Source organism: Acanthochromis polyacanthus, chromosome 1 (assembly GCF_021347895.1).
Source record: "Acanthochromis polyacanthus isolate Apoly-LR-REF ecotype Palm Island chromosome 1, KAUST_Apoly_ChrSc, whole genome shotgun sequence".
NCBI lineage: Eukaryota > Metazoa > Chordata > Actinopteri > Pomacentridae > Acanthochromis > Acanthochromis polyacanthus.
This window is the reverse complement of record NC_067113.1, coordinates 13,676,578-13,701,579: the sequence shown is the minus strand read 5'-3', so window position 1 is coordinate 13,701,579 and position 25,002 is coordinate 13,676,578. Positions and strand designations below refer to the sequence as shown.

Sequence of the window (25,002 nt, the reverse complement as noted above, 5' to 3'; positions counted from 1 at the left end):
AGTATGCAATGAAAAAAATGTATGGTAAATGCATATACACTTATACTTTGAAGCAAGTTTTAACACAGTCCTGGTTAACTGCTGGTGCGCAGCTTAACATGACATGTGAACCTGTTTTGGTTAATGTGTAGGGGGTTCATCAGCGCTGGGGGAGTTAAATGTGGGTGTGGGAAGGTGAAGTGGGGGCTACAGGGAGGAGAGGGGGGTGAAAGTGTGTCCCTTCTGCAATTGGCTGTGGCCCTTCGTGTCTCATTATGCAGCTTATTGTTCCTTTGTTGTGTCGGCGGTATAAATACACCCCAGCGGGCCCAGAGAGTGACAGTTTAGACACATTCACTCCTGTGGACAGACTGATCATTAGACTGAACAAATGCTGAGAAAAGTCTGACTGCAGCCAAACTACAGCTTATTGGAAAAGCTTGAAAAACAAGGAGGCATCTGTAGAATTTAAGTGTTTTTGGATCACTTTGTAGTAATTCCTGATTTTTCTCTTGCTTCAACTAAAATGGATTCTGATGCTGGCTCCACCTGCAGCCGTTCTTCATCCCCAGACCTGGTAGTGGATGACTCCACTGGGAGCTTCTTCTCCAACAAGATGTTCCAGAGATACTGCCAGGAGAGCAGAGGAGACAGCGAGGCCGGCCAAGGTGGGATGGAACGCTGCAGCCAGGGAGGAAAGACCAAAACCAGGTCTGAGCTCAGCAAAGAAGAGATGCAAGACTTGAGGCTGAAAGTTAACAGTCGGGAGAGGAAAAGGATGCATGACCTAAACCAGGCGATGGACGGCCTGAGGGAGGTGATGCCGTATGCTCACGGACCTTCAGTCCGCAAGCTGTCAAAGATCTCCACTTTGCTGTTGGCTCGAAACTACATCCTCATGCTGTCCAGCTCTTTGGAAGAGATGAAGAAACTTGTTGGGGATGTTTATGGAGGCAGTGCTGCTGTCCAGAGCCGCACCGCTCCCCATCCCACAATTCCTCCAGCAGCCACAGCTGCCCATCTCCCACTGCATCCTCTGGCCCAGTCCCTGCACTCTCTGGTGGGCAGCACACCTTCATCTCTCCAGCATCACTCCTCTTCTCCTTCCTCAGCCCCAGCTCCACACTCCCCTCCATCAGCCAGCTTTCTGGGTTTTCACGCTCCGGTCCAGGGCCTTCTGAAGGACCCCCTCCACCTGGCCAGCTCCTACAGGCACTTCCCTGGCATGCCCTGCCCCTGCTCCCTCTGTCAGCCTCTGCCCACCACCACCTCCACAATACACAGTCTGTCTATGAACAAGTGAGCAGGACTCTCTGAAAACTATCTACTGCTGTTTGGATTGGTGCAATGAACCAAACAGCTCACAGGAAATTGATGAAAGACTGATAAAGGGATGGCTGGTGCCAGACTTTGTACATACTGTAGATATTTTGTGCGATACAAACTGCTGCTATTTTTTATCAATTGTCTTTTCTGCACTGTTTATACAGAAATATTCTAAATGGACCGGGGATTTTATCAGAGGAGCAAAGTCTGTAATTTATCTGATATCTGTGATGATGAAACACTGTTGAAATGGACCTGGTGTGTCCTATTGTGCAGAATTTATATTTTCCTAAATTAAAATTCATTTTTAATAATAACTATAGTTTGTCTTCATCTTTTCATTAATGTGAAAGTATTTTTTCTGACTCCAAGTATTTTTAATTTGTGGTTATTTGGTCAGGACAAGTTAGATTTTTGAAAACTCTACTATGTCTGTCAGGTAATATTTATTTTTAAAAGGATTCTAGATACAAACTATCAGAACAATTCAGGAACATTTTATTTAACTAAATGGAAGGACTTTTATTGGGGCTTTAAGGGACAAGGAAGCAGAACAAAGATGGATGTTTAGGAAAGGGTGTCATTCGTTGCTAACCAGTTTTGGACAGACTAACCTCTACAAAGCTAAAGAGGGACAGAAGGGCGAGACAATACGCCGGCACAGAAGCTGAATGTGGTGTTCTTGAGCCAGGGGACCATCCATCTTCACCTCAACAGGGTGTAGGAGATGAAAGGACGACACAGGCGCCAGGAAGGCGCGTCACTTTTGTCTGACGCAGTCGAGGGACATAGCCATGTCCTCAGCTCTAGGCCAGTCATTTGTCATTGTCTCATAAGAACATGAATATAGGCAGAAAAAGGGCAAATTTAAAGCAGAGGACATAATGCGGTCAGTCTAATAAAGTTACTTTAATCCTTACAGGATTCTATTTTCACTTTTAATGAATATTTCCACATACTAAATAACTAGATTAATAAACAAATGCAAAAAAATCCTTATCAAATTTGGTTGCATTAGTGTTAAAAGTCAAGTTCCAAATGCTTCATTAGTCAAATAAAGCATAACCATAACTATATATAAACTATACACACACTGATTACCATGAACATGATTTAGTCAAACAACTCAACAATGGCTGGCCTTCACTTAGCAACAAATCAAGCGTGTAAAATACATGGTTATCCTCCCACGGCTGACAGATGAGTTGGAGATCAGGGGAGAAATGAAGAGATGTAACTCATTCTCACCTACCTCCCTCTTCACCCCCTCCTCCTCCTCCTGAGAGCACTGAATAGGTTGGAACAATAGCCATGTGTGGGACACAAAGGCTGGGGGAGTCCAAGCTCTCGTGCCTGGGACACAGTCCCCCTCCATTCAATCTACATTTCATCATGGTAACAAGCGCTGTCAGGCCAAAAGGCCTGACACCCTCACTCACCACAAAGGCGGTTAGCTCTAATATATGAGGCTATTGACACTGTAAAGAGCCCCTGTCAGTTCTGGGGGATTGTCAGCTGTGGGATGTCTCAGTGGGGGGAGGCAGCTGCCAGCCAAACCAAGTGGTGGAGCTTCTGTCGTGGGGACCGGAGCTGCAGCGTCACCTGGTCCCTGGTCCCTTGACACAGAGACCCCAGGCCTCCCACACGGCCCCCCTTTATTGGGGCACAGGTGGGAATGGGAAGCAGAACACATTGTGGAGATTAGTGGGGATCTGCCTCCTTTGCACTAGGTAGATAATTAGAGACACTGACTTGTGCAAAGCTGGTGTTTCCTGATCGGCACCAGATGGTGTTACCCCACATTGTGGCATCAGCAGTCTGGAGAGAGCTTGTGTGTGGGTGTGATGACGGTGGTGTGTAATGGATATGCTTCTTAAATCATACAATATGGGCATGTCCTCTGTGTACCATTATGGTCAGCCACTGCTGTCATCACTGTGCTCTTTAGCATACGCTAACCAGCAGTGGCAGCGCTGCTTTTAGTCATGATGTTGTGCACAATTAACTCTGAAATTTAAAGACAGTGATGCATTCCAGCCAAGATGGATTATTTGTAAAAGTAGAAATTCTACAGTGCTATTGCAAGTGCAAGTGCAGCATCCAAAATCATGCCTAAACAAAAGTACTTGGTTTGCAAAAAGGCTCCTGTCATCGTGTCAAATATCGCAGAATGTAAGACTAGTATATGTTTGGTAAAGCTGATCTAGGCGGACCATCTAACAACTTTATATGTGTTTATTTCCAAACATTCAATTTTGTAAAGATATTTTTTATTTTTTATATTTTTTCGAGTCTTGAAACTGTTATCTGCATTCCAGTGAGACATTTTAACTTGTTTTTGACTTAATTATCTGAACCTTGAGCAATTTCTTCCATTTTTCGGTTAATTTTTAACTGCAATATAAAGACCTGCACCTCCATAGAAACAGCACAACCACGGCTAGAAGTAGAGAGAACTCAAAAAAACGTCTTTTTTGTGGTATAACATTGTAATAATACCATAAATCGTTAAAAAATGAAAATCAAAATTAAATTAAAATAAAAGTTTAATTTCTTTTTATTGAAAAAACCTGTACCTCAACATGTACAGCGTATTCCAAGTGCCCACAAGTGTTAACAGTAACGGAGACAAAATGAGGGAAACACATTCTGTAGCTATTGTACTGCTTACATTTTTAATTTGTTTTCAGATTTTTCTGTTCTCTACCTAGTGTAAACCATAGACTGTATAAAGCATTTAAAATATTTACAGTATACAGTCCACGGTGTAAACACAACCTGCAGTTGAGCTAAAAAGGCCCCTATTTTTGTCATGTCTTGTCTTGGTCACAGCTGAGTCACTAATGGCTTCATGGTTGAACAGAGATGCACAGAATTTTTAGTTTTTAACAGATTCAGGATATGACAAACATATTTGGGCAAATTTTTAAATGAGATTTGTTGAAAATATTGATTTTGATAAAACATTTCCAGTTCCAGCCTCGATTTACATCCTGGATTCTTTCTGGTTTAACAGTTTCTTGCAGATAGTGGATGTCATGTATGGAGATTTAACAAACAAAAAACAAACATGTATTTCAAACCCATCCTTGGGTTTTGGGATTCAGACAGTTAAAATCAATTTAAAAGAACTAAATAAATAAATTGAGTGTGTGAATATTTTGAAAACAGTGGAGCAGGTTATGGTGGAAAATTCTTGCAACAAGTTCAATGAAATATTACTACCACAGTGGCAGAGTTTTGTTAATAGTTTTTCAATACAAACCAATATTTTAAGGACTCAGTTTTAAACTTCAATGACATAATAAGGTTTTATTTTTCACATCAAGAAGAAGCAATTTATATGTCTTTTTTATGTAAATTCATCTTTTAAGGTATTAACTACAGCAGTCTGATAAATTCAGTGGAGTGTAAGTATAAAGCTACATAAAATAGACTTCCTTAAGTACCTTAAAAAAATTTAATTACAGTATTTGAGTAAATGCACTTTCCATAACTTGATTTTAGGATTCCTTAATAACCATAAATGATGGGTTCTAATATGGAGGAGAATGATGGCTCACATCAACTATATTTTCTTCACTGCACCTCAGACTGATTAAATTTACTCAACTACTCATCTGTGCAAGTGATATGCAAGAACAGCTAAAGTCAAAGAGAGAAACATCTTGAATCACACAAAGGACGCTGTGATATTACACATTTCCCTTTTGTGCATTGATGTCCATGCCCATGTAGACAGATGGATAAGTTAACTGCTTCAGATACAGATCAATAGAGGAGTCCTTATCCCAACTTGGCTTGGCCCAACCTGCATTGACAGAGTTAATTAGGGGACTGAAAGACCCAATTAGGAGGATTGAGGGACTGGACGGGGAGACATATTGGAGGACATACGCACTCATTGTGTAGCGTCTGGATAAAGGGGAACTTCAATTAAGACAGAACACACTTCCAGAGGCTTGTTGCCTGTTCTTTTTCATTTTGTGCTCAGTAAAGCCTACAGCCCCCTTTTGTCCCCAGAATACTGATGAGGGGAAAGCACAGCTGCTGGGGGTCAACACGCATATGCAATACACTGTGCGCATACGCTCACATGCACGTCCACAGATGTACAGAGGAGGAGACTGATGAGGGACGGAATTGCTAAATGCTTATTAGTAAACATAATGGTTCAAGAAGGAGAGCTTTGGTGTACAAAAATTTGTTTGGTTTCATACACAGCTTATTGGTTAAATTAGTTTTAATTAAAAGAAAACCATCTGCATATGCTCTAGTTGTTATTGTCCCTCTTGGAAGCTTTGGAATACAGTTTCTCCTCCTTTGCTTTGATGCTCTTCCACCTACTGTGTTCTAAAACTACTTCAAATGCATTTACTTTTCCAACAGTTCTCTATTCTCTTCACACACACAAAACATTGTTTGAAAATTGCAAACACTGATTGCAGATTTAATTAAACCCTGAATTCATAAAATCACATGAAAATTTGCCAATCTGTTCACAGTTAAAAATGGGAATTAGAAAAATGTACAAACTTAAACCTCATGTCCAAGTTATGCTCACTTGTCACAAGAGTTGTGATGTCACATTTTTCATGCTTTTGACCGTAGATCAGTTGCAGGAATTGTTACCTAATTTTACTGTACATACACAGTAAATGTCTGATGTGTGTGTCTGTTTACATTTTGTTACTGTGCAGAGGCTGTTTAGACACTGTTTTATTTTATTATTTAAATGCAAAGATCCTGAAGCATCCCCTCTTTTGATGCATCAAAACACTGAAGAAAAGCTGCGAAGTTCATGCATATGGGTGGGAATATTTGCCACTAGAAATAGAATTAAACTACATATTTTGAATTTGTATTGTTAAGTAGAATAATTGTAATAAAAAATGCTGTTGTATAATTTGAAATTGAATAGATCAGCTTGAAATTGTATCCAGAAAAAGTAAAATTGTATATAATACTAGAAAACCAAATCTTGTTGCTCTTTAATTAAATTAAAATTATGATCCAATGGATGATTCACGAATTATTCAAATTCAGTTTCTGGCAGTGGCATTATTAGGCCTGGGCATATGAGGTTATAGCATTTAAAAAAAAAAAAAAACGAGACCTGTTCTTCTTTTTTGTGATTAGGCACTTAACTGGTCAACAATAAGATATTACTGATCAAAGTGCAATTAGTTTAGGTTTTGGGTCATCTGTGTGTTACTACTTCACACTGCTTTGCGTCTGTGCATTTTGTACGAACATGTTTGAGATAGTGAACCAGTTAAAGGGTTTGTCATTGTTGGTTTCTGATGGTAACTTGTTAAGCAATTCAGCAAGGCAAGAATGAGGCCACACCTTTAGATATGATTACAGCTGTAAATCATCCTAATGACTAAGACTAATGCTGAGGTACACATTTGAAAGAATCAGTGATCAAGTAAGTCTGCTCTCAGTGTGATAGTACTCAGGATCATGGGCAAAACATGGAAACAAAATGGGATGGCATTAAGGGGGGAGCACACCTTATTTCACAGGTTCGCAAAGCCATTATATTGTATAGGTTCTTAACAATGTTTGATATGACCCAATTTAACATGCTATACATCATTTTAAAGCTTATGAGTTGCAAATTATCATTTTAACAGAAGTTACATGCAGTGATCCCTGAGGACAAAATCTTGTCATAAACATGCCAATACACATTTCCCGGTGACCCATTTTAGATGCTATCTACTCAGAGTCCATACATTTTGGGTTAATGACTATTATTCCTTTTGATAGAGTAACCTACTGTAAAACAAATAATGGGTGCTTTGGGGATAACTCTTTTTTGTTATTGCCACAGCAATCATTTCAATATAAATAACTCTTTACCCCAGAATGAAAATGGTCTTAAGTGGTCAGGTTATAAAGTATTTAAAAAAGCATCCGTTATTTTAAGAAGTACTGTCTTAAGAACAATCTGTGAAAAAAATCAGCACGATTGCTCAAATAGTTTAAAAGTTATAAGGTTTTATGTAACACCTGTCCCAAAAAATACAGATTTTGAGAAAATGGCAGATAAAGATTGTGAACCATGCACAAGTACTTGCCAATCTGTTGTATGTCACTAACTAAACATTTCTTTGATACCTAATGAATAGTTTAAGCACTTAAATTTTTTTTAGATTTTTTGAAGGCATATAAGGTGTACTCCCCCCTTAACAGAGAACACAGTGTCACACATTTTGTATTAATTTTGACTCTGAAATAACTTGAAGTTGGTGCAATTATCAAGTTAAAATCAACTCTAAATCTTGCAGTTAATGAGCTGCACTGAGTTCCTAATATCTAAGATCCTAGCAATTTCTTTGGTGTCTGGTTACACACATTTCCGTCTATACCTGTAGTCCATCAAAAACCACTGCTCAGTTTTTCGTACTGTCGACATCTTTGGTCCTCGCCTGCTACCGTAGATGATGCAAAGACGGTATAATATTTGCCGTTTATGTTTTAAACCGCAAAATATTAAACGGTATTGTTTCTCTGTAAATGTACAAAACTGTGAATATTTGCACACAACAGAAAGGACGAGAAGTTGCATCATGTGTGATTTGTCCACAGATACGCAGCGGGTTAGAGTTCACTACATACTGATGATGTCATCGTCTGAAGATGGCTGAAGGGTGAGTGTGAAGTCGCAAATTAGTTTAAGTTTTACAGTTTAATCTTATACAGACCACTGACATCGTATACATGTTGTGTTCGCCACTGTGTTGTGTGTCTATCGTGATATAGTGTCGTGAGTTTGTTTGAACGCTGCTCTTTGTAGCCTCCGGAGTCACTTCAGGAAGTGTATTTGTTTACCAAAACATAGCATGGCTAGCGTTAGCATAGCCTGGTTAGCTACCCCGTATAGCTGCTTAAATAACGCAGCAGCAACCAGCGGAATGTATACATTTGTCTTGCTTACATTTGGCGTTTATGTTCAGCCTTACACATCACTTTCGTGGATTGTTTCTACATATTATCTTGTATTGCACTGTTAGCTGACGGTAGCTAACTCGTCGTCTCGCAAGGCTGTGTGTTAGCTAGCTAGAAACCTTGGGAATGTCAGTAGCTCAGGTTAGCTAAGCTGACAAGGCATTTCGAGCATTTTTAGATTGTACAATTGTGTTGCTCCGCTTGTGCTGACAGTCTCTGCGCTGGTGTGGTTTTGAAAAGCAGCTAATGCTTGTAATATGTGTGTGTTAAAACAGAGAAGGCTGGTGGGGAGGCTGGCTTCAGCAGAGCTTCCAGGCCGTAAAAGACAAGGTAATCAACACACTAAAAGACCAAATTGTGAAAATAGTCCTCCTGATTGTATCTCAAACATGTGCTCATGATTGCAATGTTTTTTTTTATAATGAATTTCATAAAGAAGCGGAGCCAAAATACAGCTGACAACATTATTTTAGAGCTTTACGACCAAGTGCTGAATGTTGTTTCCTCAATGTTTCAGTGGTGTCATGTTATGGTAGTCTTTACCTCTGTTGATTATAAACTGATTCCACAGCATTACTGAGGAAATTTACAATAAACTGCCCAGCTTTATGTAAACTGGAACAAGCAGGTGTTTAATAAACTGCCTTGTGTATAGAAAGCCACATGACTATGATACTGCCATAAGATTGCTGTGCTCTCAGAACGCCTCACTTTCCTCCAGTTTTCTTCAAATTTCTCTCTAGTTAAATGTTTCAATGAACATATGCACCTGTCTAAAACAATTACACCCAGATACCACAAGCTTAGTATTCTGGACCAAAACCTCTAATAATGATGCTATAAGTTGCACCCTTCATGATCCTAAACAAGCTAAGTTAGCCTTTGTGAATGATACTTGGGGCATTGCTACAACATGTACACCTGTTGCAGTTCACAAGCGATATCTGTGAACTGGGAACATTTCAAGATAACATTCTGGCAACATGTTGTTAACATAAAGTTAACTACTTAACCTTCCACCTTCAATACTGTGAACAGATGAGAATGTCTGCAGCTTGACACCATTTGCTTTCAGATTTTTGGTTGCCTATAATGTCCAGGATCATACAGCACAAGCAAAACATATCTTCATACACAACTCTTGATGCCTCCCCCCCTCCCCCCCTCCCCCCCCCACACACACACACACACACATTGCAGCAGACCTATAGCTACACTTGCATCTGCTGCCACTGTATGTCAAACAACTACAGTATCTACTGTTAATTTAGTACCACAGAGAATCAAGTGCTGTCGCTTTTTCAGAATTTTGGCATAAGCATCACTAGTCTGAAAACACATTTTCTCAATGGGAATGATGCAGTTGAATCTGGATGTTGGTCCTGTTCTTTGGACTCTCTTTCTTACAGTCCTCTGAGGCCTTAGAATTCCTAAAGAGAGACCTGACAGAGTTTTCCACTGTGGTGCAGCATGACACAGCCTGCTCAATTGTGGCGACAGCCACTGCTGTCAAAAACAAACTTGCTGTAAGTTTCAAGCCTTTAGTTATGTCATTGCTTTTCTGAACATGGTTCGTATTTAGATTTAATGCTTACGGCATTGTTTTCCAGGTGGAAGGGTCATCCGAAACAACAGAGAAGGTGAAGAAGAGCCTGTCTAGTTTCTTAGGGGTGATAACAGATACCCTCGCTCCACCTCCTGATAAAACTATTGACTGTGATGTCATCACATTGGTGGCAACGCCAGCCGGCACCACAGAGGTTTACGACAGTTCTAAGGTGAGTATCATTGTACTGAACTATGGACTCTAAAGTAAACTGTTGATGTGGCCAGCCAGTTACCACAAAGTGAGTTTCTAAAGGCTAAACCAATGCAGCAGAGCGCTCTACTTGCGCTTTTGAGCAAGGTTTTAGTCTTCTTGTTGAGATCAACATGTGAATAGAAAAACCTTTAGCTGATGTTTTTCAAAACATTTAACAATGTGTTTGTTCAGGACAGATTTAGTCTTTACGTTCTGTCTCATGAGTGGGTGCAAGACTGTGGAAGTGAGCACATGATGTGCATGTGGAAATAAAACAAGGAATACTAAGCAATTATATTTCCTGCAGGCACGTCTGTACAGTTTGCAAGCTGATCCTGCAACGTACTGCAATGAGCCTGATGGTAAGACACAGTAAAAGTATATAGTTGACTCACAAGACCTGCAGTAAAACATTCGTTGTTCATTGCTTTTGATTACATTATTTTAAAAGTATGTGGTGTAATTCATATTTTTAAGAAATTAATTATTGTAGGCTTTTTTTGGTTGCTGCGCATGTGTTTTTGTATTCTTTATTTACATGTGTGGGATGAATATAATTTCACCTAACTGCCTTTATATCAGCTACACTATATTGCCAAAAGTATTCGCTCACCTGCCTTGACTCGCATATGGATGTAAGTGACATCCCATTCCTAATCCATAGGGTTCAATATGACATCGGTCCACCCTTTGCAGCTAGAACAGCTTCAACTCTTCTGGGAAGGCTGTCCACAAGGTTTAGGAGTGTGTTTATGGGAATTTTTGACCTTTCTTCCAGAAGTGCATTTGTGAGGTCACACACTGATGTTGGACCAGAAGGCCTGGCTCTCAGTCTCTGCTCTAATTCATCCCGAAGGTGTTCTATCAGGCTGAGGTCAGGACTCTGTGCAGGCCAGTCAAGTTCATCCACACCAGACTCTGTCATCCATGTCTTTATGGACCTTGCTTTGTGCACTGGTGCACAGTCATGTTTGAAGAGGAAGGGGCCAGCTCCAAACTGTTCCCACAAAGTTGGGAGCATGGAATTGTCCAAAATGTCTTGGTATGCTGAAGCATTCAGAGTTCCTTTCACTGGAACTAAGGGGCCAAGCCCAGCTCCTGAAAAACAAGCCCACACCATAATCCCCCCTCTACCAAACTTTACACTTGGCACAATGCAGTCCGACAAGCATGGTTCTCCTCGCAACCGCCAAACCCAGACTGGTCCATCAGATTGCCCGATTGGTCACTCCAGAGAATAGAATAGAAAGCCTTTATTGTCATTGTATAAGGCATCTCCACTGCTCTAGAGTCCAGTGGTGGCGTGCTTTACACCACTGCATCGGACGCTTGGCATTGCACTTGGTGATGTATGGCTTGGATGCAGCTGCTCTGACATGGAAACCCATTCCATGAAGCTCTCTGCGCACTGTTGTTTAGCTAATCTGAAGGCCACATGAAGTTTGAAGGTCTGTAGCGATTGACTCTGTAGAAAGTTGACCATCTCTTGGCACTCGCTCCATCAGTTTACGTGGCCGACCACTTCATGGCTGAGTTGCTGTCGTTCCCACACACTTCCACTTTCTTCTAATACAGCTGACAGTTGACTGGAATATTTAGGAGTGAGGAAATGTCACGACTGGATTTGTTGCACAGGTGGCATCCTATCACAGTTTCACGCTGGAATTCACTGAGCTCCTGAGAGAGACCCATTCTTTCACAAATGTTTGTAAAAACAGTCTGCATGCCAGGTGCTTGATTTTATACACCTGTGGCCATGGAAGTGATTAGAACACCTGATTCTGATTATCTGGATGGGTGAGCGAATACTTTTGGCAATATAGTGTATTTTAGTTCACCCATTCCAAGAGTATCACTGGGTTTATGTATTGTAATGCAGTTATTTCTCAACACTTGTGCTGGATTTGTGCAGCAACTCGGTCCTTAAATCAACAAAATAAGTACCTCAGGCATGCAAGTAAATAAGTGTGGAGACTGGTAGGTTTATGGCTTGCTTTCTAAATATGTGATGCTATTTTTGTTTAGGTCCCCCTGAGCAGTTTGACAACTGGCTGTCCAGCTTCAGTCTGGAAGATAAGAAAGGAGAAATCTCAGAGCTTTTGGTCAACAGTCCCTCCATACGAGCCCTTTACACCAAAATGGTATCTATCACCTGTTTGTCTTGTCAACGTGCACTATTTAGCCTTCTGCTTTGTTTTGAACTAATAAATCGGATAAGAACAGTTTTTTTTTCTGCACAGGTGCCAGCAGCTGTAGCCCATTCAGAGTTCTGGCAGAGATATTTCTACAAAGTCTTCCAGTTGGAGCAGGTAAAGATGCTGTTTGATGTGATTTATTGTTAAATGTAGAATCTTGTCAGCCATTCATGACAGTTCATTATGTGGTCTTGGGTGCCACCTGCTGGCCAGTTTTAAACTTACCTGGGCTTTTCAATTCACAGGATAGGGTCATATTACAGGTTTGTTCTTCCCTAAATTGAGCTGTTGTGGTACCTTTACTATCACCCAATGAACTTTAATGTGTTTTTTTAAAATTGTAAAATGAATGTAAATCTTAGAACCATGTAAATGAGGTGTTAATTCAACTTTAAAGCTATTCGGGCTGTAGATGGTGATGCAGTTTAATTGTCTTGATTTAATTAAAAGATGCTTCTAATATGTTGTCAGTATTATTTGTTTAAACTGACACAAGCTATCAGGAGACATGCTGATTGACAGACTATGGGTCTCTTTGACTGAGAAATCTTTTTATGCATTTTATTTATGCATGACTAATAATGAATCTTGCATGAAATGGTAATTATGCTTTTAATGGCTAATTACCTAATGTCAAGTTCTATTTGATTGTTTGTTCTCACACTAGAGAGTGGTTCTGCCATTGCTATTTTAAATGGCTGCTTTTTGCTGAAGGCAGCATATAATTATATTGTGTGTAACACATATATTTCTTTGTGAAGCTCACTAACTAATGTGAGGATTCACACATTGATGTTAACAACAATTATGCCTTGCTTTCGCTGTGACACCTAGGAGGAGGCGAGGAGAGTGGCACTGAAGCAGAGGGCAGAGCAGAGTCCCCATACAGAGACCCTGGGCTGGGAGGAGGAGGAGGAAGGTATGAGCAGCATTTTAAATGGTTATAAGTCAGCTTTACTTTGAAACCTGTCACTTACACTTCCTCCTGTTATTCCTGCTGTTTTTGTTAGACGATTTCCTCGGCACCACGCCAACATCTCAACTCAACTTCACGCCACAGCTGGACAGTAGTTCAACCCAACTGTCCAGCACCACGACGGATCCCACAGGGGCGACTCTGCTGAGCCCTGCACTTTCTCCAAGTGATGCCACCTTCTCAGTTAGCAGCGACAGTGTGAGCCTGCCAACGCAGGTGGATGCAGGACCAGAGCTTGCTGCTACAGAGCTATCTAAGAAACTGACAGAAGCTAGTTTGGAGGATGTTGTGGACAAGACACAAGAAGAGCTGAGGCCTGGAAAGAATGACTTACCCCCTGAGGCTCAAGTAGAAGCTGTAACCAAGCCAGAGGCCACTGTTGATGGGGCGTCAGTGAAAGCCCCCGCCTCTAAACTTGAGAATACAAAGGAAGAAGGACCACAGGACCTGAGAGTGTTTGAGCTGAACTCTGACAGCGGAAAGTCTACGCCCTCTAACAATGGCAAGAAAGGTACAGTGTCCTGATGTGGTTTTTCAGCTGGCAGGTGTTTTCTTTCTGTTAAAGTTTGGGAGTTAAAATCGAAACAGGATTAAGTTTAAGGTTTTGAGTTTTCCACTTAATAGGCTTAGAAGAAGCAGCAGAGGTTACAGAAATCTCCAAATAATCATGTCTTTTCTCGCTCCAGGGTCCAGCACCGACGTGAGCGAGGACTGGGAGAAAGACTTTGACCTGGACATGACTGAAGAGGAGGTCCAACTGGCACTCTCCAAAATAGAAGCTTCAGGAGAGGTTAGTATTTCTTATGTGGATAAATGTTAATATGCAAAGTTGGGAAGATTTTACTAATTGTTTTTCTCCCTGTCTCTTATTAGATGGATGAAGACTGGGAGAACTGGGACTGAGAGCTGCGGCAAAACAAACTGTCCCACCATTAAAGCTAGTTCTCAGCAGATGAACCATGCTTAATGTGTTTTAACTCTTTGTCCACACTGTCACCATGTCATGATTGTCAGTAGAGGATTTTCCGGCGGGTTTGGACCATATTGGTAAACCTGTTGAAACAAGCAACGGGAAGACCAAGGAAATAAGAATTAGACTGCTCTGTAAGCAGTCAGCTTAGTGCAGATAGGCCGCTAGCGAGGTTATGGGCTCAGGTCTTGGCTTTTTCTTGGAGTAACTTCTCACTTAGAGCGTGTATGACACTAGTATTGGACAGGCTGTAGTCATTCTGACGTGAAAGTATAAGGACACGCAGTGACAAGTCAGAATGTGAAGGTTTCACCGCAGCAGCAGTGGAGGAGCTGTAGTTCCTATTTTCTTTATGCCATTAAATACATCATGTATGTTGCGAGTGTGTTTCAAGTTGACAACTTAAATGCAGGCTGCAAAATAGCCATAAACTGTAATGCTGCTTGTCACCTTTCTGAGATGAAATACTATAAAAATGGTTTTTGAATGATGATGGTGGACTTTACCTGTGCCCCTTCTTGTCTACGTTTCTCTCTTTCTCATCTTTATTATGCAAGTGAATCTTCAAAATGGGAAAAGAAATATTTTGGCCTTCTTTCACAGAGCACTTTTCATTTTGGATTCACTCCCAACTCTAGATATATGGCCTTGTAAAACACACAGTCGTGTGCTAATGTTATCCAAATGTTTTTGTTACATCAACTGAAACACAACAGGCTGTCATGTTGCTATTCTTCTTCTTCTCCTCGCTTTGTCATATCGTGAGATTGATTTGAAAATATGAGCTTGTTGCAGATTACATGTCACTTTGAAATGTCTCATTTCTGTAAGTAGTTCACCTGTTTGTTTTTTTATGGATCGAGGGAGTTTGTTAATTATTTGTCATTAGGAGAGAAGTCACATTTGACTTAATAAAGAGAATCCAAACTGGTTCCTGTGTCGTCATACCGGATTCTTTAGCCTGAATTTGAGGGTAACATCTCTTGTTATTTACTTGTATAGGAGAAAATGACAATTCTGTGACCTTTTCAGTTTCCCTCTTGGCCCATGTTCAGAACAAAATAGCTCAGCAGGCAAAGTGCCAAGTAGACCAAGAAGCTATGTGAGCAAACTCCATGCTTTTCTGATTTCCTTTTCCGTCATCTGTAATGTAACTGAGAAAAACAAGTCTAGAGGTGTAATATTTATACTAAAGTAAATGCTTAATTATTGTATTATGTGCTTTGGATTGCATGTCTGTGCAATAACATTATGCAAAACATTGTGCAGATGGTTCCTGTTAAGTTGTATGTTTTTTGTTCTGTTATGGTTTGGTAAAGACATTGGATGTTCTTCAGGTTTTTGTGTTCGGACGAGGTGTTGCATGTCGATAATTCTCAGCTGTGTATTCCCTTCTGATTCACACGTTGAACTAATCAAACGCGTCTGTTTTCAGAGCTGTCAAGTTCTCTCTCTCTCTCTTTTTTTTTTTTAAAACTATTTCGCGATATTTTTCAAATGGTCTTTGTCATTAAAGGATTCATGGCTAGTGGGTTTTGTGTCTGGCTTTACGTCATGTTCCAGGCTGACTGTTGTCCCGGTAAAGAAGAAAAACAAAGGTCAATTTAGATCAGAACACACTACAAAAACACTGTTATTAGCAAGATGTGGAGCATTGGAGTGCAAGAAGTGCACAGGAAATCACTAATAATATCAAAACTCTTTGCTCATGTCACCTAAAGTGCACGCAGCTACTAAGTTGTTTGGCTGCTGTGTTAGATTAAAAAAATGTCATAATAAATAACACTCATTTTTTATTGCCTCAAATATAATGCACATTTACTTTAGGGAGAGAACAGTACTTTAGAGGAGGCTTATTGCTATCTGGGCTGGCATACAGACAAATAAAGCTGTCTGTGGGTGGGGATTTTACAGAGGAACAGTTGGCACTAAGAGTAAAAATAAGCATGAAAACAAATAAGGGACTTTACAGTTTTAGTTGGAGAGGTTATTGAGTTCACTGTAATGTATATACCTATAGTTTGGAGAAACAACATGGATTTACACTTCTTTGACAGCACTTTATTTTAACAAAATATATTATCGCCTTTCAAATCCTCTATTTTCACAATAATATGTCATATATAAGGCATCTGTATCAGATTCTCATTGAAGCTCAGGCAATTATTTACACAGATTTAATTATTCAAAGTGTGTATTCCTGATGAGCTTCTCTGCCGCCTGATGGTGCTGTTGCTCCACTCAGACAGCCCTGCTCACAAACCTGCCACTCCTTTTCTTTCAGCTGCCTGCAGCATCCATCTCACAGACACAGATTAGCCACATGTTCCTCTTATATACCAGTGTTTACTATCCGTCGCATGAAATATGTTTCTTTCTGCAGTTTGCTTCCGTTTTCTGCACATAATCCCCCTTAATTTTCCCTCGCTGGAGCTCTCGGGGGAAGAGTCAATAAAATTTTTTAGAGTGTTTCTGGTGGCATCAGCTGGGCTAATGTAGGTCACAGTGAAGCGACACCTGTACAGTGTGCTGCCTCTGCAACATGGATGCTGCCTGTAAAGATGGCTACTGTCTGTGTGTGTCTGACTGCATTTTTCTCTCTCATACGGTGGGTGTGGCGTGTGTGCTACTGCTGAGTGACTGGGTGATAAATCAGACAAAGGGAGACATGACTATCAGTCTTTTGCACCAAGTCAAGACTAATGCAGCATCGGTATGGGGGGGGCATCAATCTCCCTTTTTAAATTTCCACAATTTAAGGATGAAGAAACAGGACCTTGAACCTGAGTCTCTTGCGAATATGTTAGCGGATGCACTCAAGAAAGATTAGGCAAATGAAATCCAGCTAAACTCTGGGGACCATAAATACACCGGCTCTTGAAATGTGTTTTAGTAGCTGTAATAGCTGACTGTTCAAAGTTGGTTTTCAAGGACAGAATCATCTCAAAGACTTCCCCATGGCTACCTGCTTATTTGTTCAATAAGGATAATAGTAATAATTCTGCTCTTATATTCCAGAACCAGCACCCTCACCCCTGAGTGATAATGTCTTGTGCATATGCTGCCCTAACTGAACCTCAAATAAAACAGACACCATATACATTACATTCTTTCTTACTCTGTTCCCACTCTGAGGCTTTAGTCAGCAGAAAGGTTGTAAAGGAATTTCCTGTTGAAGCCCACCGCTCCCTGCGCCGGGCTGCATGTGTGTGTGCTTTGCATTTCCACTGGCGCTCACCAATGTCATGTACAGATCATTTCACCAACGACAGACATTGAGGACGGTGGACAGGGGAGGCTGATCAAACTGGGGAGAGAGATACTTCCCTCCTGACAATCACCCCCCTCTTTCTCTTTCCCTTGTAATCCATCCTTTACCGAACTCTTCCTGCTTCTCTTTCTGCCTCTTTGACTCTCTCCTATTCCAGTGTTGTCATAGATGCAAACCCAGTCACACACACACATGTACCCCTAGTCCCTCTCAAGCGCACACACACAAAAATGCAGAGAGAGTCAGGATGAGGTCATTGTCTTGAGAGCGAGTATTATTCTCGACACCCTAAAGGGAGAAACCCTGTAACCCCTCTGCCTTTCAGTAAGCACAAAAGACTCCCTTTGAGGGAGGAGGCAGCTATGGAATGTGTTACCAGGGTTTTCTATAACGACTGGCCTCCAAATTCACACCCATTTCATGTGTCTGTGTGTGCATACATCCTGGGATCTTTGTGCTTTTATGCAGAGGGTGCATACTCTGGGGCCTCAATTATACTCTATGTATGTAGTATAGATTCAAAATGAGTTCTATGTAAAAGTGTGTGCGCGCATCCTGACAGTTCATTTATTCTCTCTGTCCAATAGGAGCTGGCATATGTGTGAACTACAAGTCCTGCATAGTTTCCTCCCTGCCACAAAGGGAGAAAATGCAGCCATCAGATGAAGAGTACGGTAGATGCATCGCTGAGCCTTGTGTGAAGGCGGAGGTGGGGGTTCGGGGGCTTCTAAAGGACTCTTGAGATGCCTCTGGATTTTTCCATGACAAACTATTGCCTTTCCCAATGTTGAGCGGTGGGAACTGGCCACTTTGTTTGTACGAAGCGGTGTCTGGGAGGAATGTGGGTTTTGTCCGGGAGGGGACGGCTGGGGAGAAAGTATGATAACTCCCACTCCATTCAGATTTATGGTGAAGACAGAGGGGCTCCTCTGGATGCATGTCAGGGGACTAGTTGAACGCCGCCCCTCTACTCCTGGCCTGCCAAAGCAAATGTTTAGTCGAACAACCCCTGGCTATTCTTTACATCCTTCTCTGTCTTTCTCTTCTATGTGTGTCTTTCTCTGCCATCGCATGGGAAAGTTAGCCACGAGTTTTCCTGTCGAGCTTTTATACTGCACTCCGTGTGTTCATATTTCAATCGGGTCTTTGTGTGAACAGCAGCAGTAATAATATGTGATGTAGAGGTTTAAACCTGATTACAAGAGAGAGCTGACCATGAAGACTGATGCTAAAAAAATGCAGAATGTGCACAGACTGGTGTACATCATCTTGTAATGCAGGCATGAAACGTTTCACTTCCTTTTAAAGGCATTTACCCTTTAAAGGTGATTTATTTTTTCAATTCCATTAGTTTTCTGACATTTGGTGAAATAGGCTGTTTTGCTTCATGAGTGCACTGATACTATGTTCATGACTGTATGCTAAATATGAAGCTAGACCCAGCAGTCAGTTAGCTTAGAGTAGCATAACGACTGAAAAGAGTAGAAACCTTTAGCCTTTGATTCTGCATAGCGACTGGTTAAGATTAACATGAAGAAATACCTCTGATTTTCTATAGATTAAAGCCACAACTTATGGTTTGTTAAGTGAATTTTAGCAACGTGGAAGGTGGATTTGTTACCCTCAGACAGAACCAGGTGCCTGTCCTACAAATCAAGTTCAACATATCCAGGATATCGTTTAGTTATTTGGCTTCACAAAAACTAATAACTGCAGTCTTGCTAAGAGGTCACATGAGGCTAGCTATCAACTTGATAACTCATTCACAGTTTCTGAATCTAGCTGTGACTACAATCACATGAAAGGGACAAGTTAGTGCCAGATAAACCACATATTTCTCGGAAGAAGAAGAAACTATCATCCTTAATCAATAAGAGGAATTTGATTCTTCTTTTTATTTTTAAGAGTATTTTTTTAATCTATTTTTATTCTTTGCACTGCTGCTAATTGTCGTGTTCTTCCAGACATATTTCGTTGTACTTCTGCACAATGACAGTAAAGTCTCTTTATCTTTATCTTAAAGAATTTAAACATATAACACACACTCAAAGCGACACAGCTGTTGCAGTCAAAGCAGGAAGTAAAGCTAGCCAACCAACTTTGTGAATGCGTAAGTTCAAAATTTTAGCAATATCACTGTCCCATCATTCAAACACAAGAAGATGTGTTACCTAAATGTAAGTTTCTTCTGGCAATTTTAGCCTTATTGTCTCTGCTACAGAGAATAAATATATCACCATTAAATCCTTTATGTAGACTTACTGGAAGTCTATAAAGGTCAACACGTATAAAGCTTTAGAGCTTTAATCAGTCTCTGTCTCAGGATTATATCACTATTCTAATGCCTATCGAATAATAAAATGGCTTTAAAATTGCTTGCAGTCAATAACAATAATAATAATAATACAATAAAAATCTCCCTGAAAGTCTTTCCCTCCTCAGAGATCCAGTGCTAGGAGCCTGACTTTTGGCTCCTATCAAGGGTCATAATGTAAAAACATGCTATAATGCAACTTGATAGTCATTTGTTTAACCATCTGTACCGAGTATAGATTGTTTCAATACATTTCAAACCCTTGTATTTGTAGTTTGCAACACATGGCTTTCATTAGAAATGTGCATTTTCCAAACTAAAACTCAAACTACTCTGTTAGCAATGTTAGGGTTTCATTCTCAGACTTGACAATGGTCACAGAAGACACTTTGCTGTTTTTTTAAACTAGTAAAACTCACTCTGATGAGAAAACTTAACTTCACACATAACATTAATGGCATGCCTCATTAACCGAGTATCTGAGCCACTGGAGCAATCACAGTTTTCTCACTCAAATTGGATTTTTCACCTCTAATTTGAACACCTTTGATAGCTTGAGGTGGTGTCAGCTTTTTAGAGTTTCCCTTTATCAAGTGTCCTCAGCATGCAGCCTTTACATTTCTTCCTTTTCACTGCTGAAATATCATGTTCACATTCAAATTATGTTTTAAACTGTTTAGCACATTCCTCTACATACTGCGTAATGTGTGAGTCATTTCACAGCCAGGTAAGACTTTTCAAAAAGTTTTCAAAATTCTTCAAAACCCATCTATCCCCCAATGAGCCCGACAGACACATTAGTGCACAAGCCTCAGCCTCCGACTCAGCTGTGTTCATTTTGTTCCCATCTCCACTTCTTTCAACCGCCAGTACAACCACTCTGAATGTCCTGTTCCTTTCCGTCTCTTCTCCCCTCCGCCTCCTCCCCTTTTCATTACTGTCCCATTCATTCATTCATCCCTTTATTCTCAGTCTTCTCCACAGCTCTGGGACACCAACACTCTCATTCATCTTTCTCTCTGTCTCCCTTTTCCTCCGTCCCTCCTTCCCTCGTCCAATCAGAGGACCGCACACTCCCTCATCTCATTTGATGTCTGGTAATTGAAGGTGAGATTGTTTTGGTGGTGGAGGAGAGTCGAAGCTGAGACGCATTTGACTGTCTGCATTCATATAAATTAGACTGTCAAAACTTCACGGTAATCTCCATTATTCTATGAATAAAAGCCTACACTAGCTAGTCTGTTACATAAATCAGCCTTGTAAATTGCAGCATCCATGAGGGAAATCGCTGCAGAATGTTCCCCTGAGATGAGGGAAAGTGTGCGGTGCGGAGTTCTGTTGGGCTAAGTTTAGTCATTGGTATAGTCTTTTATTGGGTTTTTATTTCAATGCTCTGCGTTTTTTGAAAGGGCAGCTTGGATTTGGAGATGCTGATGTTGGTTAGCGTTGCCTTGCATTGGTTTAATCAAACTTTGGCTGCAATCAATAATTTCCTCAAAATCTCAGCAGGTGGCCATGTAACTAGTCCTGCTCAAGAAACAAAGTGCTATAAAATCACGATTTTTACACCAAGTTTTGTCTGATTTAAATGTACAAAATATATTTTGAAGATTACAAACCCCTGGTCTGTCAAAAGTGACAAAATTGAATAGGACAGCCTGAAGTCTCTCCACATTGTGAGACTGCAGAGGGATCAACTAAGATTTCAAAGAATGTTTGTGTCCAGGACACATACATGTCTATTCCTTTGGATCCCTCTGTGCATCATCCATAATAAAATTCTGTAAAATCCATTTTAAAAAAGCTAAAAGAATGAACTTTTTTTTGAAAAAAAATGATGAGATGTTGACTATATTGCTCAATAACTGCATCATTTTACCAGAAAAAAATTAAAAATAAAATAAAAAAAAAACAAGAATGCATCAAAGTGGCAGCGTCTGGTGTGTATGGTGCAATGTAATATTTCAAACTGAAAATTCGTCACAGCAATATAAATCTGAAGGGGAATCAGCCACAGATAACAATGTTTGCATGTCCTGCACATTTGTCTGATGCCCTGACTTAATTACTTTGAAGAACCTCTGGATGTTTTGTTCAGACATTAATTACTAGGGTGACCATATTCTGTTTCTCTGAAAAGAGGACACACTTCCAGCTCGCGCGCGAAAAATTTTCAGTCCCCCCCCCCCCCCCCCATTTTTAGGGGTTTTCCGTGGGTCAGGGGGCTTTCTGTGCTTCAAACTCAGTTAAACAGGTATTCTGAATTCCCCACAAAAGAAGAACACTTTACCTGGATATACAGAAAAATAGCCCAAAACACTCACAAACAGTTGCTTTATAAATAATATATTTATTAATTTAAAGCAATTCTCCTAAACAATATAATCAGTCACATACAAATATGGCATGCTCTTGTCTATAATAGTTATTGACTCAAGTTGTGTAGGAACACATGTATTCAGATGTTTAACAAAATAAGAAATAATCATCTCTCTTAAGTCTGACACTTACACCTTAGTTAGGAAAAGTGAGGTGGAGTACCATTCTTCAAAATAACCTCCCAATTATCAATTATGTTAAAATAGAAATAATAACTCAAAATATTAAACAAAAAGAAAAAAGAGAGGTAGCCTATTCTTCAATGTTCAGTTTGCCCATTCTTCAAAATAATGTGTCTAATGGCAAATGAAAAAAATATAGAAATAATGCCTCAAGTCAAGAGTCCTTTTTTTCCTTCTTTTTCCTTTTCTTATTAGCCACAGAGACATAAGTCCCAGCTTTGCAGACTGTACATTCTGCCTCCCATTTGTCACGACCCGGGCGAAAACAGGGGTACTTTTTTCGCATTTCATCAGTGAAATGACATTTGCGTTTCAGTATTTTCTTTCGGTTCGAGTGTTCTCTCACAGTGTGCCTACCTGCCTGTCAGCCTGCGAGGAGTGAGTGACTGTGGAGTGCCTCTGTACTGCTTTGTGAATGATTAATACACGTTCCGGGGTTCGGCTCAAACTCCGCCTCTCAGAGCGTGTTTCCAAAGGAACCATTCAACGTGAATGATAAATACACTGGTCTGTGATGCGCTCAAGCTAGGCAAGATAAAAAACCCGGACATTTGAAGGACTTTATAAACGCCGGCCGGACAGGCCGGACAGCCTCTCAAAAGAGGACATGTCCGGGCAAAAGAGGATGTATGGTCACCCTACCCTTCAGGATGTATTGTATTACCTTTTATCTTGTTCACAAATTTGGTTGATGACCACATACTGTCAAACCACTAAAAAGTTCATCAGCCATTTGTATTTTGTGCTCAGAGCTAATTGGCAGATGTTAGCATGCTAGCATGCTAATCTTGGGCAGTGAACTTCATGAACATCGGCCCTGTATGTCTCACAAACTTCTGGCATGGCTGTCTTAGCCTTTGAGCCTTAAGCCTCAGTTATACTCCAGTGCAAACATGCACGCTGACAGCTGCAGAGAACCGTGGTCCTGTTGGTGTTATCATACTACTGTTTTGGTCTGTGGAGTCCGCATGGAGGCGCAGCAGGTTGTAAATGTATTCCACACATGCACACAACAGATGAGTATGTGCACTATAGACCCATTTACTGTAGGTAAATAAAGAGGGCTGCGCGCGCACCCTGGCAACGGAAGTATGGCGGCTGGCAGTGGCTTGTCAAGACATGCGGGTGCATTATCAGTAAAAGATCACGAAAAATACTTTAAAAAGATCACTTTAACAAATGGCAAAAGGTACACTTACCGAATGGGACTATGACGTTAGTAAGTGGCCCAATATTCAGTGGCCTGATATTTATTTGTATTTAGTTGAAAAACCTAGAGTGTACACTAGAGAGAAGCTGCGAGCATACAAATCTATGGAGGCCTATGATTATGCAATTTGTGGACAGGTACAGGTGAGATACAAGGACACTGACAAAGAGTTTTGTGTTTTGATGTCTGAAATCCTACCCAGCCAAAGGCAAGGGCAGAAGACTACGATGTATGAGGCATGGGTGATCATCAACAAAGAACTACATACACACAGCAAACTGCACCTGTATGGCGGCGATTCCAGCCGCTTTATTTTTTATGTCCCCCTGTCACAACAGTCAATAGGGTTTTTATTAGAGGCTCTAATCGTGTGGGAACAGACAGCTTGTCAGTATATTTTGCACTGATTTCACTTTATTTGCCACAACAGAGCACACACGTGCATTGTTGATGGTATCCTCCGTCCAATCCGCTGGCTTGATAGCCTGGAGCCACAGCCGCCTTCGGTTGCTCTGAAATGAGAGCCCATTGGGATGCGGTAGAACTTATGTCCCTCTTGAGTATTTCAGTTCATACAACCAAAAACACAACAGCCTGACATTATGATGCCGACAGTTCAGCATTAGCTTTTAGTTTTGCTACTCTGTGTGGTGCGAACAATGCCAGGTAAATGATATGAAGCGGTACTTCCGTTGCCTTGATGTGCACGCAGCTTGTTGATGACATAGGCTCTGATCGGGTCTATTGCCCTTGTACTATAGTAGTCACAAAGATATAAATTGTGGATGTACCCTAAAATGTCAAATTTACCATAACAGACATTTGTGCATGTCGAAAGTCAAGCATCAGCCATGACAGTCTGCTGGGAAGAGATTGTTTCATATATGCACAATAGGTCATGTCTACATATTCTGGACATACACACTACTAAATATGTACACTATTGCTCTAGCTGCATAGTTGCCAATAACTTTTGATCTGCAAAGGGGTGTGTGTGGAGGGGTCCCCATGGACTGATGCCTAGAGTGTATTTTGCTCTTAACAATCAGAGTGCCATCTCCTGTAACAGAGGCAAATACAGCAAAAATGAATGCCAGAAGAATTGTCACAAAAATGAAAACAAAGATCACTGCTGCTTGTGCTTCAACATATACAGAAAAAAATGTCTTTCGCATGCCTTTGTCACATTGCTGACATTTCCTGTGGGCAAATATCTGTACCTTAACACCTTACTTAGATCAAAGACTGGTTGGAGGCTCCATCATTCCTTAGGCAAGTATGCAAAACAGTGCAAACATCAGAGAGAATTGAAGAGGTGTGTGTGTTTTGGGAAGAAGGAAGACAGGCCTGCTGCACAGCATCCTCGGCTAATCCAAATCCTATCCTGCTGTTGTGTCCAGTGTCAGCCTCAGTGCTGAAAGTAATTTCTATGTCTGGGTTTT

The 25,002-nt window shown here is 40.7% G+C and overlaps 2 protein-coding genes across 3 annotated transcripts; both read left to right on the top strand.

The window, feature by feature from the left end:
- Positions 1-334: 334 nt before the first annotated feature.
- Positions 335-1,616, top strand: olig4 (oligodendrocyte transcription factor 4). The gene has a single exon (XM_022192419.2). The coding sequence runs from the start codon at positions 506-508 to the stop codon at positions 1,280-1,282; it is 777 nt and encodes a 258-aa protein (XP_022048111.1). The 5' UTR covers positions 335-505; the 3' UTR covers positions 1,283-1,616.
- A 6,269-nt stretch (positions 1,617-7,885) lies between these two features.
- On the top strand, positions 7,886-15,735 carry bsdc1 (BSD domain containing 1). Of its 2 annotated transcripts, XM_022192425.2 has the most exons (12): positions 7,886-7,964; positions 8,538-8,592; positions 9,672-9,788; positions 9,873-10,040; positions 10,371-10,425; positions 12,089-12,204; positions 12,304-12,372; positions 12,504-12,521; positions 13,093-13,177; positions 13,269-13,745; positions 13,921-14,024; positions 14,108-15,735. In XM_022192425.2, the coding sequence occupies exons 1-12, from the start codon at positions 7,954-7,956 to the stop codon at positions 14,135-14,137; spliced, it is 1,305 nt and encodes a 434-aa protein (XP_022048117.1). In that variant the 5' UTR covers positions 7,886-7,953; the 3' UTR covers positions 14,138-15,735. The 2 variants fall into 2 exon arrangements, with proteins under 2 accessions (XP_022048117.1, XP_022048119.1); XM_022192427.2 differs by lacking the exon at positions 12,504-12,521.
- The last annotated feature ends 9,267 nt before the right edge of the window (positions 15,736-25,002 follow it).

Coding starts and splice junctions, on each gene's coding strand:
- olig4 (XM_022192419.2), top strand. CDS start 506: ATGGATTCTGATGCTGGCTCCACCTGCAGCCGTTCTTCATCCCCAGAC.
- bsdc1 (XM_022192425.2), top strand. Junction 9,789..9,872: donor CTGTCAAAAACAAACTTGCT/GTAAGTTTCAAG, acceptor ATTGTTTTCCAG/GTGGAAGGGTCATCCGAAAC. Junction 14,025..14,107: donor AAATAGAAGCTTCAGGAGAG/GTTAGTATTTCT, acceptor GTCTCTTATTAG/ATGGATGAAGACTGGGAGAA.